General features: G+C 53.0%; 1 protein-coding gene across 1 annotated transcript in view; it reads right to left on the reverse strand.

Annotated features, from left to right (window-relative positions):
- Positions 1–16,576, reverse strand: part of LOC105483871 (ELAV like RNA binding protein 1) — a 46,998-nt gene that overhangs the window by 20,188 nt on the left and 10,234 nt on the right. The window contains exons 2-3 of the mRNA XM_011744967.3: positions 12,999–13,186; positions 2,314–2,417 (exon numbers count right to left, since the gene is read on the reverse strand). Coding sequence (XP_011743269.1) covers positions 2,314–2,417; positions 12,999–13,170 — 276 coding nt within the window. The 5' untranslated portion in view covers positions 13,171–13,186. The remainder of the gene's footprint in view (positions 1–2,313; positions 2,418–12,998; positions 13,187–16,576) is intronic.

The following is a 16,576-nucleotide window of genomic DNA, read 5'->3' on the forward strand; positions in this document are numbered from 1 at the left end:
GAGACTATGGCCTTAAATGTGCGGGGGCTGTGCTAACTCTGGGTGACTGGTGTCAGAACAGAACTGCAGGATACCAGGTGGCATCAGACCAACATGGAAAAAAAAAATCCAGGATGAGTTGAACGCACAACTCCATCCAGGCCCTTATGACGCTGCACAGATGAACCACCCTTAAACTGGGGAGGGCAGGGGATCCGAAGTCCCTCAGTATCGAGGTACCTGGACCAGCACCAGACACTGGCCAGGGGCTCAATAAAGGTTTGCAGAATGAACACGCTTGGAGCACAGAGGACCCCAGGGCTGCGCCAGGGGAACTGCTAGAGAAGCCAGGCCCAGGCAGCCTCGGGGAGACCTGGGGAGAAATTACTGAGGGCTGTCACATCCCCATGAGGCTGGCCTGTTTCTGCAGAACTAGGACAGTGGTGAGAAGCCACTGAGAACCAGACTCTGCCGGCAGAGGGCAGGGCCACCGAAGGTGAGGTAGGCTTCTGCACGCATGGCCGGGATGACGGGGAGGGACACCTGCCCAGGCCTGAGCCCCTGGTGTTCTGTGAGGCTCTGGCTCCAAACTCAGGCAGCCACACCAGCCTTTCCCGCCAACATCAATCCTAGAGAGGCAAGAGAGTCCTGTTTACGCACTGGGCACCCGGCTCTTGCATTTGAGTAAACAGAACAGCTGCGCAGGAATAATCAACTGTTCTGCTCCACACCTCCGCCTGGCTGGGCTGCCTCAGAAACAAGAACCTTCAAACATTTTCTAAATGGAGAAAAGAATTCCTAGATGGGGAGTCCAGGGCCAAGGATAAGCCACCCAGGGCTGGAGGTGATTCCGGAAGGGCCGCCCCTGCTCAGGTGGAAACCCATGGCGCTTGGCTGCCCTCAGCAGCCCCCACCAGGGAAGGCACCTCTGAGGACCTGCGCTGGATATGAGGATGCAGGAGTGGCACACCTGCCCTCGGGGAGCCCACTGCACACAACGCCCATGCAGCACGGGGCAGGTCTGGAAGAGCTGCTGTTGAGCGAGGGTTTGGCCCCTGAGTAACCAAGATCATGGGGCAGTCTGAAGGCAGGGACAAAGGCCACCTCTTGGCTGAAGGTGCTGCCACTGCCAGGTCACAGGACCCCTCTTGGTGGGCAGGCAAAAACCCAGGCTCCCAGGCCGACCCTGCAGCGACTCAGGAGGCCCCCCGCAGCCTGGGAATCTATATTTCACAGCTCCCCAGGGGCCCTGATCATTGGTGCGGGTCCAAGAGGGACCCTTCTGGGCGACCGATGTGACTCAGGGAGCACCTTTCTCTGGGTCAGGAGCATCTAGCAGATCTAAAGGCTCACATAGGACCACCTCATTCCAAATGGCCTCGGAGCAAGAGAGAGGATACTGGCCGGCAAGCTCTCACGTCTGTGGGTACCCTGTGAAGGCCGGCACTGAGGGCGGGTGGATGCAGTGGCTGCTGCAGGAAGCTCGGTTGCAGGGGCCTGCCTGGGACACGGGAGGCTTAGGGAAGGCTCAGCAGCACCCAGGACTGACAGGAGACCAGGGAGCAAAGGTCAGAAAGACACGAGGCTTGATCCAGATGGCAGGAGCTGCCCACGAACCCAGGAGCCAGAAGGCAGACATGTGCAGACGGGGGTTAAGTGGGGTTCGGGGTTGACAGCCCCAGGGCACGAGGGCACGGGTCAGATGATGAAGACAGAGGAAATCCATCTGTGTGACCTGGAGGACCTGTGACTCATCCCAGGAAGCCGCCATGGCCCTGCTGGAGGTGCCACCCCTGGGTTGCTGCACAGTTGGCTTCCTCTAGTCACCTGCCACGGTGAAGCTTCCACACACGGCAACCGCCTGTCACACATGGCTATCCTCTGTCTTGTTTACTGTCTACCCCCGACCCATGGGGGCACTGAGTTTGTCTGTTTTGGTCACTGTGGGGCACACGGTAGGTGCTGAGTGAGGTGCTGGGTGAGAGAAGGGTTACAACTGGCCCCAGGGAGCGCAGAGGGAGCGCTGGGCAAGTTGGGAGTGGATGGAGCTGTCCAGGGATGGGAACACAGCAAGTCAGGCAGGAGAGACGACAGGGGAGGCCTGGGAGCTGATGCAACCTGGGGGCACCCTGGGTGGGGAGTTGGCCCTGAACCACCCATGTAAGGCCTGGGAGGGTCACCACCTGACCAGGGTATCTGATGGGAGCCCCCAAGGAGGAGTGGCTGTGCTCATAGTCCCTTGGAGAGTGACTGTGAGGCTGGGCGGGGCTCAGCACAGACCTGTGTCTAGGGCAGGAATGGATGCGGTGATGATCAGATCCTTAATGGTTTTACCTTAATGGTTTTTGACTGGAGCCTCAAGCCGTTCAGCGTGTTGATTGCTCTCTCTGCATCCTTTGCGGTCACGTAGTTCACAAAGCCATAGCCCAAGCTGTGTCCTGTGCGGGAGAACACAAGGACATTGGTAAGCTGACCGTCTGCGAGTGAGGGACAGGGAGGTCGGGAAGTACTTTATCTGCCAGGCCTTTGGGAAATGCGATTACAGGTGCGAGCAAACTTTCTTACTTTGGCAAACACGTACATTTTCTGCAATAGACACAGGTTACTTTTTTTTTTTTTTTTTGGAGATAGGATCTTGCTCTGTCACCCAGGGTAGAGTCCAGCGCTGTGATCACAGCTCACTGCCACCTCAGATTCTCGGGCTAGAGCCTCCCACCTCAGCCTCCAGAGTATCTGGGACTACAGGCCCACTCCGGCAGGCCCAAGCTAATTGTTAAAATTATTTGTAGAGATGGGGTCTCACTATGTTGCCCAGACTGTTCTAAAACTTTTGGGCTCAAGCAATCCTCCCACCTCGGCCTCCCAAAGTGTTGGGATTACAGATGTGGGTCACTACGCCTGGCCAAGAGGTTTTATTTTTGTAATTAAAATAACCCCAAAAGTTATTTAAAATGGAATATTTTTAAAAAATACTGTGCTACGGATAGCATCTTTCTGAATGACCAGTCCCGTGGGTGCCAGCCACTCTGTGGACCTGGGTGGTGAGGAAAAGGAAGACCATGGCAGTGGACAGGCTGGTGGACCCCAGTTTGTGTCACTGCTGTTTCTCTACCACTTCCTTGTCCAGAGCAGGAGGGTCTGCTGGCACCACCCAGCACCAGTTCCATTTACCTTCCCAAGCCTGAGACCAGCCCGACCCTGCTGTGGGGCAGAAGAGGACGGAGAGCCCAAGGAGAGGCCAGGGGCTGAGAATCCCCAGCCCCGCCGGACAGTGGGGGAGAACCAAGGTCACGGGCAGATGTCCCTGCACCCCCTTTGTGAAACACTCAGCCAGGTACAAGTGAACACCCACTCACTGGACACCACGAGAGGGACTCGGGATGGCAAGGGCAGGACCAGAGGAAACAGCCTCTGAGGTCAGGGTTCAGAAGGAGCTTCATAGGACATTTGGCTAAACGCTCTCACTAAAGGGGAAGTGAGGAGGCCCAGGGAAGAGCGCAATCCCCGCCTCCCCCCAGCATATCCATGCACTTGCAACGCTGCTGAGCACCTGCTTTGGCCGGAGCCTCACCCGGCACTGCTCCACTCCCCCAGCCAGCAGAGCACCACAATGAGCAGGCCACCGAAGAGGAGGCCTGGAGCCCCACTGCGGCAGAGATCCTCTTTGCAGCTGCGCCAGGGGCATCCAGACCCATCTCACCCACAGCAAGATTACAAATCCAGCAGAGAGCCTAACCCAGATTTGCCACTTTCTTTTTAAAATGAATTTTATTTTTCAGAACAGTTTTAGGTTTACAGAAAAATTACAAGGATAATACCAAGTTCCCATACGGCTCCCTCCCAGTTTCCCTATCGGTACCACCGCGTGTGAGTATGGAATGCTGGTGATGATGAACGTTCCCATTAACTCTGGTCCATGCCCCATCCGCTTCCTTAGTCTTTCCCTCATGTTTTTTCCTGCCCCAGGACCTCATCCAGGATCCCATGTGACACTTAGTAGTCACATTCCCTCAGGCTCCTCTCGACTACGACAGTTTCTTGTTTCTCGTGACCTTGACGGTTTTGAGGACTGGTCGGATATTCCATAGACTCTCCATCGGGTTTGATGGAGTCTCTGTCATGCCTGGAGTGGGGCTGCGGGTGTTGGTGCAGAAGAGAACAGCTGGAGTGCCCTTCTCATCACACTATGTCAAGGGCACAGGCCGTCAACGTGACTTATGGCTGCTGGTGCTGACCCTGATCACTCGGCCGAGGCAGTCAGTTTGCCAGGTTTCTTCGCTGTAAAGTGACTCCCACCCCTTTCCACACTGCCCTCCGCGGAAGGAAGTCAGGACGCCCAGCCCACACTTAAGGAATGGCCCTGACGTAGCAGCTACAGAAATGACATGCAGTTAGTTCTGCATGGGGCACTCTCTTTCCTGACGAACAAAACCAAAATCAGATCCTCTAGACCCGTATTTCTAATAAAACTCCATGGGGCTAAGAGACTCAGCTCTGGGGCCCTGGACAAAGGGAGAACCCAGAGCACCAAGACTGCAGGACCAGGCCCACGTGGAGCGAACTGGGATCGTAGCTCAGAGAACAAGCAGCGCAGCAGCGCGGCCAGGTCGGGACTGCCAGGGCCTCTGCAAGCGCTCCAGACAGCAGTGTGAAACTGGCAGGTGTCCCTGCACCCACTCTGTGACACACTCAGCACAGGTACAAGCGAACACCCACTCACTGGACACCACGGGAGGGACTCGGGATGGCAAGGGCAAGACCAGAGGGGACAGCCTCTGGGGTCAGGGATTCCTGTGATATGGATTCTTGACCACAACGTCAGCCTGGCTGGGTTTTTTTCACTCCTGAACACCTGCTCTCCAATTGCTCAGCGCCATCTACATTCGGGCCCCATCCTTCTGCTCCATCCACAAACCTGGACCACTTGCCTCCTTGGCTGCAGCGCCTCAGGCAGCCTAAGCACTGCTTGAGAAAGTCACACACCGGTAAGGACTCGAGCACCAATCCCCGTTCCTGTGTCCTCAGCCACAGCCAGCTCCTCTCAACACATAAACATAGTCCCTGCCTGGCCCAAGTCCCTGCTTCATCTCCCAGGTGCTGGGTGGTCCTGGCTGGTCCCCGAGGATGGTCACTGCTCCAGGGACCGTTTCAGGATGTGTCCCCTGAGCTTTCGGCAGCTTAGGGTAGGGCCTACCCCTTTGGGACACCCCTCCTCTGGGATGTGGAAACCACACCAGGTTTCCATCTCCCTGACTGTCCCTCCTCAGGCTCCTCATCCCCTGTCCATTCCAAGAAGACTCACGGGCCTTGAGTACCCACCCACATTTGGCCCTTGTCTCTGCCATATGCTCTTCCTCACCACATGTGCCCACGCCTGCCAACACCGAGGGAGTCGCACACCCTTGGGCGGCCCCTGTCGCCTCCCATGGTCAAGCTCCTTCTCTGTCCTCAAGGAGCTGATGCATTAACTGAGCACCTACTATGTGTCAGGCCCTGTGCTTGGCTGGGGGTTGGTGATGCACGACAGAGGACGGTCGCTACCATCATGAAAGCTGTCACATCCCTGGAGGCAAGTCAGACAACACGGTGGCGAGAAACTGACAAGCATTAAGACAGGGGTCAGGAGGGCCCGTGGCGGAGGAGATATTTTAAACAAAACCTCTGCGTGGCTGGCGTGAGCATTCCAGACAGAAGAGCAGGTGCCAAGTCTCTGAGGCAGAGACAATGCCTGTGTATTCCCAGAAAGTAGAGGTGGCCCGTGTGGCAAGGGCCTGGGAAGTGGCCACTGGCAGCAGGGCAGAGCCAGTGTGGAGCCAGTGGGCTGCTGATCTAATCCAGATGGGAGATGCAGGCTATGTGCACAGGCCAGGGCGGTAGATGAATACCCCACCCAGAGGACTACACGTGGGGTAGTGGGGTAAGGGCCCTGTCCTCGCTATGGGCTGGGCCTTGTGAGTCAAGGCCTGGTTTCATCCCCAGAGTCTGCTCTCCTCTCTGCAGTGGGTGCCTGGAGGCAGTGGGAAGGGAGGAAGGTGAGGGATGAAGGTGTCCTGGTTTCCACCCGCTGGGTGAGGCCGTCGATCAGAAGGGCTTCATCCAGCACCTGACCGCCCACCTCCACCTTTGCCTCCAATACAAACCAACCTGGGCAGCTTTCTAAGCCACCACTGACTGCCCAGGCCACACCCCCAACCAATGAAGTCAGAAAAGGAGGAGGTGGGGGGGTTGCCAGCTGGCTTCAGTGGTTTCAAGACAAGGTCTCAGTCTGTTGCCAAGACTGGAGTGCAGTGACAGGATCTCAGCTCACTGCAACCTCTGCCTCCTAGGCTCAGGTGATGCTCCCACCTCAGCCTCCCAAGGAGCTGGGACTAGAGGGGCGCACCACCATGCCTGGCTAATTTTTTAATTTTTGTACAGATGGGGTTTTGCCACATTGCCCAAGTTGGTTTCGAACTCCTGAGCTCAAGTGATCCTCCCACCTCGGGCTCCCAAAGTGCTGGGATTACAGGCGTGAGCCACCGCACCCGGCCTCCTCAGTAGTTTTTAAAGCTCCCTAGTGATTCCAGTGCATGAGGGACAGGGGGCTTCCCATGGTTATGCAGAGGAGAGGAGGCCTCTAGAGAAGAAGTGGAAATGGGCCCCCAAGTTACTGTTTCTCCAGGCAGGGTCCACAAGCCACCTGCACCAGGGGCATCTGGACTTCAAGGCAACAACTTGGCTCCCTAGATGCCCCTACACCCCAGCCTAGGATGGGACCTAGGATGTCAGGCAGGCGTGGGAATCCGCATCTCCAAACTCCTTACAGATGCTCTTCCTGCCCGCCAATGGCAGAGCCTGCCAGAGTCCCTGCCTGGAGATAGGAGATCAGCCCCAAGACAGGAGGCCTGAGGGCTTGTGAAGGAGCAGGAGGACAGGGAGGCAAGCTCACAGGGGCCTGGCTCCTGCACAGGCCGCAGTGGGTCTGCCTGATGTAGGTGCTTGGGGGGCAAACGGGGCCCCTGGGATGGGGGATGGGATGGAGAGCGTGCAGGTGGGAGATACGGGGAAGCAGGAAGGAGGAGACCGGCAGGGAGGAATGCAGGACACAGAACCCAGGAGTAAGATGCAGGGCTGTCCCAGAGGCCAGTGCATGCCCGGCTCTCACTTCCCTCAACTGGAGGAAGAGCCTCCGCACCCTTTCTGGCCACAGGGCAGGGGTTCTGGGCTCTGGTTCTCTGCCTGCCTGCCATCAGCATCCCCCTCCATGAAGGTTAAAGCACAGATGGTCAAACACCCCGAGTGGCTGACTCAGGGGTCTGGATGGGGTCTGAGACTCGCATTTCCCCAGGTATCCCGATGCTGCTGCTGGCCCAGGGACTGCACCCTGAGAGCTGCTGCCTGGAGAAGACAAAGCTGCCTCTGCAGGGAGCACCACGGACACCTTACGGGGCACCCATACCCCGCCCACCCCAGCTAGTGCTCTCAAACTTCCAAACACATTTTTCCCTCTCTTTGGATGAGGGTTAAGACTGGAGAGCTGCTTCCTTGTCTTACGCTGCCAGACACAATGCTTCCATCCCTCAGTGCTTCTTGCTGCGGGCAGCGCCCTGACCTGACGTGGGATGCAGGGCTGAGGGGGCAAGTGCCCTGTGGGTGAAGCCCTCCTCTGCACTGAGAGGGCAGGTCCTGTGAGTTCTCTCTTTAAAGGCTCAAGGGAAGACTTCACTGAGAGACAGAGACTGGAGGTGGGGAGTGAATTAATTCAGCAATAAATAAGAAACAGCAAAGGTCCGCAAAAGAAAAGAAATGGGCGAAGGACAAGAAGGGTATTTTACAAAAGAAGTACAACCAACCACTAAATAGAAACAGTGATGAACTTCACGAGAAATAGGAATCACCCTGATTGGATGTCGCTCGTCCCTCACAGGGTGGCAAAGGTAAGAAATCCTGCCAAGGCTAGAGGATGGCAGGGCCGGACAGAAGGAAGGGCGAACTAGGAGTCCCCTAGAGAGTGAGTTAGCGACAGGGACTAAGAGCCTTTAAAAGGTGTGCTCTCCCATCTGCTGCTTCGAAGGCAGGAAGACTTTCTATGGAAATAAACAATGAGCAAAGATTTGTGCCAGGACATTTATCTCAGCGGGTCTTTCAAATATCAACAAATGGAAAGCAGAATACTATGTGACTGCATAATGATGGGATCGCAAGATGTTCAGCGAAGTGGAAAAATGTCCAGATATAGGAAGGAAAGTTTATCTGCAGCCTGAGGGGAGAGCCCATTCTAAAGAAGTACATGACTGCTTATGGCCACAAATACGTAAAGAAAATCATCTGGAGGGACATGTGCCCAAAAGCTAACAGCAGTGTCATTGTAGGTGATTTTTTTTTTGCTTGGCTCATGTTTAAGTTTTTTTCTGTGAGAAGCAAACATGACTCATATTAAGAAAAAAGCCGTAAGGCTGGGAAAGCCCGGAAGGGCATTCCTGCAGAGGGAACAGTGTTCAGAGAATCAGAGTGCCTAAGAATAGGGCCTGACTGGAGGAGTGCGGGGGGTGCAGCAAGCGGGAAGAGGGAGCAAGCGCCGAGGGCTCTTGGGAGCCCCAGGCAGGGATGAGGACTTTAACCCGACCAGAGGTACACAGCAAGACAGAAGCCGTGAACGGGGCTGCAGCCTGGTGGCTCCAGCATGACAGGCCGTCCATGAGGGTGGCGGGCTCATTCCTTCTGATCTCCCGAGGGACATATGGGACCACCGTGGAGAGACCAGACACCAGGACAGGGCTGCCCAGGAAGGCAGCGGGCAGGACCACTGGGTGCTGCAGTGGCCTCCTTAGCTGGTGTTTGTAGGTGGAACAGCCAACAACCAACCAACACCATATCCCCAACATAGGGACCAGGGCCAGGCCAGCCAGAAACAATCCGAGTCTTGAGGGCGGCACATGGGGCAGTCCCTTCCTCCCAGCCATCACCACGCCCCTCCTTCCTCCTGCCACCAGTGCTCAGCCCATGGATGGCACTCAACCAGGATTTGCTGAATGATGATCTGCACTCTCCTCCTGCCCAGTACCACTCATTCATTCATTCCTTCCTTCACTCCGCAAACACCGACTGGCTATGTCTAGGGCTACAGAGACTAACAAAGCTCCTGCCTCCAGGAGCAATACCGATGTGCTGGACCAGAAAGCTCCAGCTCAGTGCCGGGTGGAAACCCCACAGTGCAGGTCGGCCCAGGTGCCATGGGAACCCACAGCGGAGCATCCGACACTTGGGCCAGGGGAGGCCTCCTTAAGCAAACAGGGCCAGGACGTGAATGGTTTGAGGAGGGGAGCGGCAGGGACACATGCGGGCTGTCAAACAGGCCCCTCTGCTGCAGTGAGGAGAGCGGTCTTCAGGGAGCACAGGGGGCCAGTTAAGAGGCCAAAACGACGCACGGGCCACAGGCAGTGGTGTCCTGGGCTAGAATGGTGGCTGAGGAGAGAGGGGAAAGGGATGGACTGAAGAAACACCCAGGAGGACAAGAGCCAAGGACACTCCCAGATTTCTGAGCAGAGCTACCAAGTGGATGGTGGTGCCATTGGCTAAGGTGGGGACAACTGGAAACGAGCAGCTGGCTTTAGGGAGACTCAGGTCAGTTTGGAATATACTGCGTTTGAGGGGCCAAGGGCATCTGGAGCTCAGGACAGCTTTCTGGTCAAAAAGGAGGTGGTAGACAAAGGGCAGCTGGGAGCCATGGAGTGACTCTGCCCATGCTGAATGTCAGCTTTGGAAGAAGAGGACAATGGCATAACCCTCTGGCATAATCCTCTGAGCATAAACCTCTGGCATAACCGGCTGAGTCAAAGGCTGGGGAAAGGTGCTAAAGACAGACAGCCTCAGGGGCAGTCAGACAGGTGGGAGGAGGTGGTGCTCCTGAAAGCCAATGGGAGAAGATGCTTCTGGAAGGAAGAGACAGGGAACAGGACAGTATGTGGGTGGGAGGCCAACACACACAGCAGTGGCTCTCACTCGGGGAGACTGCCTCCCAGGGGACATGCGGCAATGTAAAGACATTATTGGGTTTCACCACTGGGAAGTCACTGCTGGGACCACATGGGTGGAGGCCAGGATGCTGCTCAACACCTGCAGCGTCCAGCATGGTGTCCAGTCCCGACGTCAGGAGCATGGACGTGGAGGAACTCCAAGCTAGAGGAAGCTGGGAATCTGGAAGGAATTCCTTTCAAGACACTCGAAGCCCAGGAAAAGTGGGCCCTTGGAGAGCCTGAGGCTCTTGGGAAGCCGGGAAGGGAAGGGAAGGGTAGGAAGGATTGAAGTTGGAGAGCTGGAAATGCTGTCAGTTCCACTGCGAAGCGGGAGGTGTCATCCACTGAGGGTGAAGTGGGTGGCTGGAGGCCTGAGGAGGGTAAACACAGGGAAATGGCTCCTGTGGGGCTCCGGGACACCCGTGTTGTAAGATAAGCTAGACCAGGCATCAGATTTGCCGGGGTGCTTGCCTGGCCGGGTGAGAGGCTATCCTGGGGGGCTGGAGAAAGCAGTTGGCTGGGAAGAGGGGTGGTGAGACCTAGGGCCACGCCCTGGGCCCCGCCAGCAAAGAGGTTTGCCCACATTGGCGGCAGGCTGAGCAAAGCCAGGTTGCAGCATGTTCTCCATAAAGCTCCAGTCACTTGAAGAGCTGCTAGCAAGAGGCTGGGCCAAGATGAAAGCCCAGGCCCAGCCACTCCACAACTCCTGGTGTGCCAGTTACTAACTACTGTCCAAAGATAAGACAGAGCTCACCTCTGAACTGAAATAATTTCCAAATTACACTTTTGCAGACTTCACTGATTCTCAAAACCAGTTTTCTCCAGACTGAGCCAAATCTAGGTGTTCCTATTAGCATAGCTCACATTCCTGTGAAAACCACAAGGGAATAGACAAAGAAGTCAGGTTCCAGGAGAACGACTGCAAATTCCATGGGAATGCTTGCAAAATCTCCAGTGCTCAGGAATATCAAGGAAAATTCCCTTCCACCAGAAAGTCAGAGGAAAAAGGTGAGACTTGTTAGTGGCACAGGAGAATTTTTAAACCCTTCTCTTATTCAGGATGGTCTCCTGGAGCAGGAGAGAGATGCTGGCTTCTAGAACATTCTAACACTGCTTAAGTTTGTATACTGCGTAAAATCCCTATTGAGAAGGCGTTTATTAAATCAGACTCTTGGAGTTGGAAGGAGACAAGGCTTTTGTATTCAGTGCCCGCATCTGAATTCCCGGTACAGCCGCCAGACAGGCTCTTTGGGAGTCACTGGGGGGTCAGGTGTCTTATGGTTACTGGGGAACTGTTGAAGATAAAGTGCATCGATGGGCACATTAGGTCCAACACATCGCTCTATGTTCATGTATGCTTGAAACGTTTCATAATAGAAACTTTTTTTAACTTTCATTTAATTTTTAAGACAGAGTCTCACTCTGTTGCCCAGACTGAAGTGCAGTGGCGCAATCTCAGCTCACCACAACCTCCGCCTCCCAGGTTCAAGTGATTCTCCTGCTTCAGCCTCCCGAGTAGCTGGGATCACAGGCATGCGCCACCATGCTTGGCTAACTTTTGTATTTTAGTAAAGATGAGGTTTTTCCATGTTGACCAGGCTGGTCTCAAACTCCTGACCTCAGGTGATCTGCCTGCCTTGGCCTCCCAAAGTGCTGAGATTACAGGCATGAGCCACTGTGCCCAGCGTTTAACTTTTAAATTAGTTCTCTCTCTTTTTTTTTTTTTTTTTTTGAGACGAAGTATCACTATGTTGCCCACGCTCAAGTGTAGAAGACACTTTAGTACCAAGTGGTACTTAGTAAGGTGCAATCTCGGCTCACTGCAACCTCAACCCCCCAGACTCAAGCAATCCTCCTGCCTCAGCCCCCCAAGTAGCCAGGACCACAAATGCGGGCCACCACGCCTAGCTAAGTTTTTGTATTTTTTGTAGAAATGGGGTTTCACCATGTTGCCCAGGCTGGTCTTGAACTCCTGAGCAAGTGATCCTCCCACCTCGACCTCCCAAAGTGCTGGGATTACAGGTGTGAGTCACCATGCCCGGCCTGAAATGAGTTTTCAGTATAGGGAATCACAGTCCCCAAATCCAGGGTAGCAGCCACAGCCCGGAGAGGAATGGCCGCTCCTTGGCTTCCTAAAAGCAGGGTGGAGACAGAAAGGAAGGCAGGGGGGTGGTGGCGGGTAGAGGGAAGAGGAGGAAGAGGGGGAACTGGGAGAGGAGGAGGAGGACAGCTCCACACATGGTCTGTCCGTAATTCTCTCCAGAGTCCTTGAAGCCACACTCTCAGAATGGAGGCCACTCTGTAAGGAGGGCCTTCACAGGTGCCAGGCCCTCTGCAAACACCTATGAGGTAGGGACCACCAGGATGTAGGAGCCACAATCTCCACATTCCGGATGGGGACACAGAGGCTTAGAAGTCCCACTGTGAGGGAGTGGAACATCAGGGCTTTCAGCTGCCAGGAACCTGCCCCTCTGAGAGTTCAAGCTCAGCATGGTGCAGAAGTTCAAGTTGATGGCGTTGACAGCAAACAGAGCAGCCCAAACATAATGAAGGGCTGTCCACGAGGTCGTCGGTGTTCTGCTGAACTGGGCCTGACCAAACGTGGGGGCCTGGACAGACAGGGGCGGGCCTGCCTGCGCCTGCCCTGGACAGTACACTCGCCGGGGTCCCTTCCACACATCGGACACAATTGACCTGCCCAGGCCAAGCTAGGTCAGGCTGTGGTTCTCCGGCCCCTTCCAGTTCTCAGAATGCCCTGTCTCTGGTTCCTTCCTCTCCTCGCAATGTCTTATTTTGTACACGCTCTCTGTCTTACAATGAATTTTTCCTCTTTTGGGAACTTATGTCTGATCTTATACAAGAGCAATGGACAAATGGAGTTTGAAATAAAAATGAAACTCCACAGCCATCGTTTCAAGGCTGTAGTCATCCTGCACTGAGGAATGCCAGAGTCACAGGCAGAAGAGACAATGCCCACCGGATGGCCACCAATACTAAATTACTAAAACGCCTCCATATGTTTACCTGCTACTTTATCCCGAATGAGTTTTGCAGATTCCACTTCGCCAATGCTGCTGAACAGGCTGCGCAACTCATCCTGGGTCATGTTCTGAGGGAGGTAGTTGACGATCAAATTCGTTCTCCCGATGTCACCCCTGCAGTCTTCGGCCATGTGGTCTTCATAACCATTAGACATTGTATTTTTCAAAAATCTACAAAGGAAAAAAGAGCAAGTAAACTCAAAATGTTCATACTGCAGTATATGAAGGCAAAACTAGAAACTGCATTTGCACTTAAACATTTTTCTTTCTTTCTTTTTGTTTATTTTTGAGACAGAGTCTCACTCCGTCACCCAGGCTGGAGTGCAGTGGCACAATCTCGGCTTACTGCAACCTCTGCATCCCAGGTTCAAGTGATTCTCCTACCTCAGCCTCCTGAGTAGCTGGGATTACAGGCGTCTGCCACAATGCCCAGCTAATTTTTGTATTTTTAGTAGAGATGGGGTTTCGTCGTGTTGGCCAGGCTGGTCTCGAACCCCTGACCTCAGATTATCCATCCACCTCAGCCTCCCAAAGTGCTGGGATTAGAGGCGTGAGCCCCTGGTTCTGGCCCTGCACTTAGAGATTCTTTTCTACACTGCACGTTAACTTACAGCCACATAAAAATCTGCACGTGGAGGTTTACAGAGGCTTCACTCATAATTGCCAAAACCTGGAAGCAACCAGGATCTCCTCCAATGGGTGAATGAACAAACAGACTTCATTCGTGTGGTTCAGCCGTACACAGGCACACTCTTTGATGATAAAAAGAAATGAGCTATTAAGCCAGGTAAGACATTTAAAGGAACTTTAAATGTATATTGTTAAGTGAAGGAACACAGTATACTGTATGATTCCAACTCTGTGACCTTCTGGAAAAGGCACACTACAGAGAAAAAGATCAGTGGTTGCCAGGGATGCAGGTCAGGGGTGGGGGGGACAACAAATAGTGGAACACAGGATTGTCAGGGTTTTAGGGCAGTGAAACTATTTTGCATGATACATAATGGTGGATGTGACAATACATGTTTGTCAAAACCCATAGAATGAACAATATACACAGTGAACTCTAATCTGAATTACGGGCTTTAGTTACTAATAATGTGTCAATATTGATTCACTAAGAATAACAGAGGTATCATGTGAATGTGAGATGCTAATAATGGGTGTGGTGGTGCCATCACAGCTCACCGCAGCCTTGAACTCCTGGGAGATCCTTAAGCAATCCTCTCACCTCAGCCTCCTGAGTAGTTGGGAATACAGGTATGCGCCACCATGCCCAGCTAATTTTTAACACTTTTTGTAGAGATGGTATCTTGCCCAGGTTAATTTTGAACTCCTGGCCTCAAGTAATCCTTCCGTCTCACCCTCCCAAAGTGCTACAATTACGGGCATGAGCCACTGTGTCCGGCTTCTATTTTAAAAAAATTTTATTCAGTCAATACTTCATTGTAACGCTACGGAACGAGTGTTCTCCACTTCACAATTTTCCTGCAAACCTAAAACTGCTCTAAAAAATAGTCTATGGACACAAAACAGAACAACTCCAAGTTCACTAAGAGGGCTTTGAAGAGACCTACGAACAATTCCAGCACAATTTAAGATCCTGTAAGAAAGCCTTTGGGTTGTCTCTCAAGAGCATTCCAGATTTCCAGTTGCTTTCTCCCCATGTCCAGAGCCTGTGGGGTGTCCCTGAATCCCATCCCTGGAAACTCTGCTGCTGAGGGGCGGGCAGGCAATGGTCCTCTGCATCTGTTTATTCCCAAAGATGCAGTGACTGAGCTGGAAGGAGGTGAGGGTTTCTCTACCAGTCAGAGAACTTGGTCTTCACAGTTTGCAGGCTTTGAAAAGTCTTTCTCAGTTGCTGAAGTCTTTCCTTTCAGTGATAAACATCAGAGCCAGTGGTGACTTTGGAGAAGAGTCCAGATCAATGTGGCCAAGCATGCCGAGCCCGCCCTGCTGAAAGTGTGCCACATGCTGGGCTCGCTTCTCAGAGGCCCCTCAATCCCTGCCTCTAAACACGCAGGTAGTCAACCCTGAGGATGGCCACCCGCCTGGAGGTCTCGGTGAGAGCCCACCACTTTCCCCAGATCCCTGTTGCTCAATTCTATTCTATGTTTGAACACCCAGTGCCCACGGTCACGCGCCTTTGGCCTTCTTTAAAAATAGCCTTGCCAGCAGTTACATAAAAATCTGAACACACTTCTCATGTGGAGATTTCCTACCTACTCCCTGAATCAACGCTGAGGGAAGAATTAGGTCTGGTTTCTTTCTTCCTGGTGGAAACATCCAGGTCTTCCCTACCCTCCTACTACTCTCAGACAATGAGCAAAATCAGTACAATTTCCTAGCATTTCTTTTATTTGAGGATGTCCTATGCTCCCCGCTCTTTAAAAAGTAGGTTAGCATCAAAAGCCATAGAAAAAGAGACTGAAAAGTGAGACTCCATGAAATTAAAAACTTCTGTACAGCAAAAGGCATCATAGACCTAGACGAGGAGGAGTAGCCTGGAGAAAAGATTCACTGCATATTCTATTATTTAGACCCATGGTTTTCACCCCGGGCCATTCTGCCCCCCAGGGGACACTGGGCAATGTCTGGAGACATTTTTGGTTACTGTGACTTGGTCAGGGCCAGGGGTCGGCGGTGGGGGGTGCTACTGACATCTGGTGGGTAGAGGTCAGAGAGCTGTAAAGCATCCTTCAGGGCACAGGACAGCCCCACAACCAAGAATTATCTGACCCCAAATGTTAGTGCTGCCAATGTTGGGAAAACTTGATTCGGAACATCTACAAATTGGTAAGGGATAAAAGAAGAGATGTACGGCCACTGCACTCCAGCCTGGGCGACAGAGCGAGACTCCGTCTCAAAAAAAAAAAAAAGAAGAGATGTAACCAAGAGCGAAGTAGGCAAAGGATGTGAGCAGCAATTTATAATAAAGGCCTGAAATTCAAATGGCTCATAAGTCCAGAAAAAGACACTGAACTTCGTCTTCATGAACAATGAGGAAAATGCAAAAGAAAACCAGATGCTACTTTCTGCCAGTCACATGGAATAAAATCCAGCATAAGATCACCTGCTACTGATCTGAGTATGAGATGGTATAACCTGACTCACAACTGCAGGATCTTTCTACAGAAATAATCACTCAAGTGCAGGAGTTCAAGACCAGTCTGGACAACAACGTGAGACCCTGACTCTAACAAAAAATAAAATAATTTAGTGGGCATGGTGACCCGTGCCCATAGTTTCAGCTACTCGGGAGACAAAGGCAGGGAGGATTGCTTGAGTCCAGGAGATCAAGGCTGCCTGAGCCATGATGGCGCCACTGCACTCCAGCCTGGGCAACAGAGCAAGACCCTGTCTGAAAACAAAATGAAACAAAAGTGCAAGGCAGGCACTAACTCATGGTTCATAAGAGTGTAAAACTGGATAGAATTCCAAATATTCGTTAATAGGGAATGGGTAAATATCAACTTTCAGTAGCAGCTCGGGACCTACAGAGTTTAATCATGAGAAACTACACGTGTCTGTTACACCATCTGTGGCCATGAGATTTTAAAA

This window comes from Macaca nemestrina, chromosome 20, assembly GCF_043159975.1.
Source record: "Macaca nemestrina isolate mMacNem1 chromosome 20, mMacNem.hap1, whole genome shotgun sequence".
Taxonomy (NCBI): Eukaryota; Metazoa; Chordata; class Mammalia; order Primates; family Cercopithecidae; genus Macaca; species Macaca nemestrina.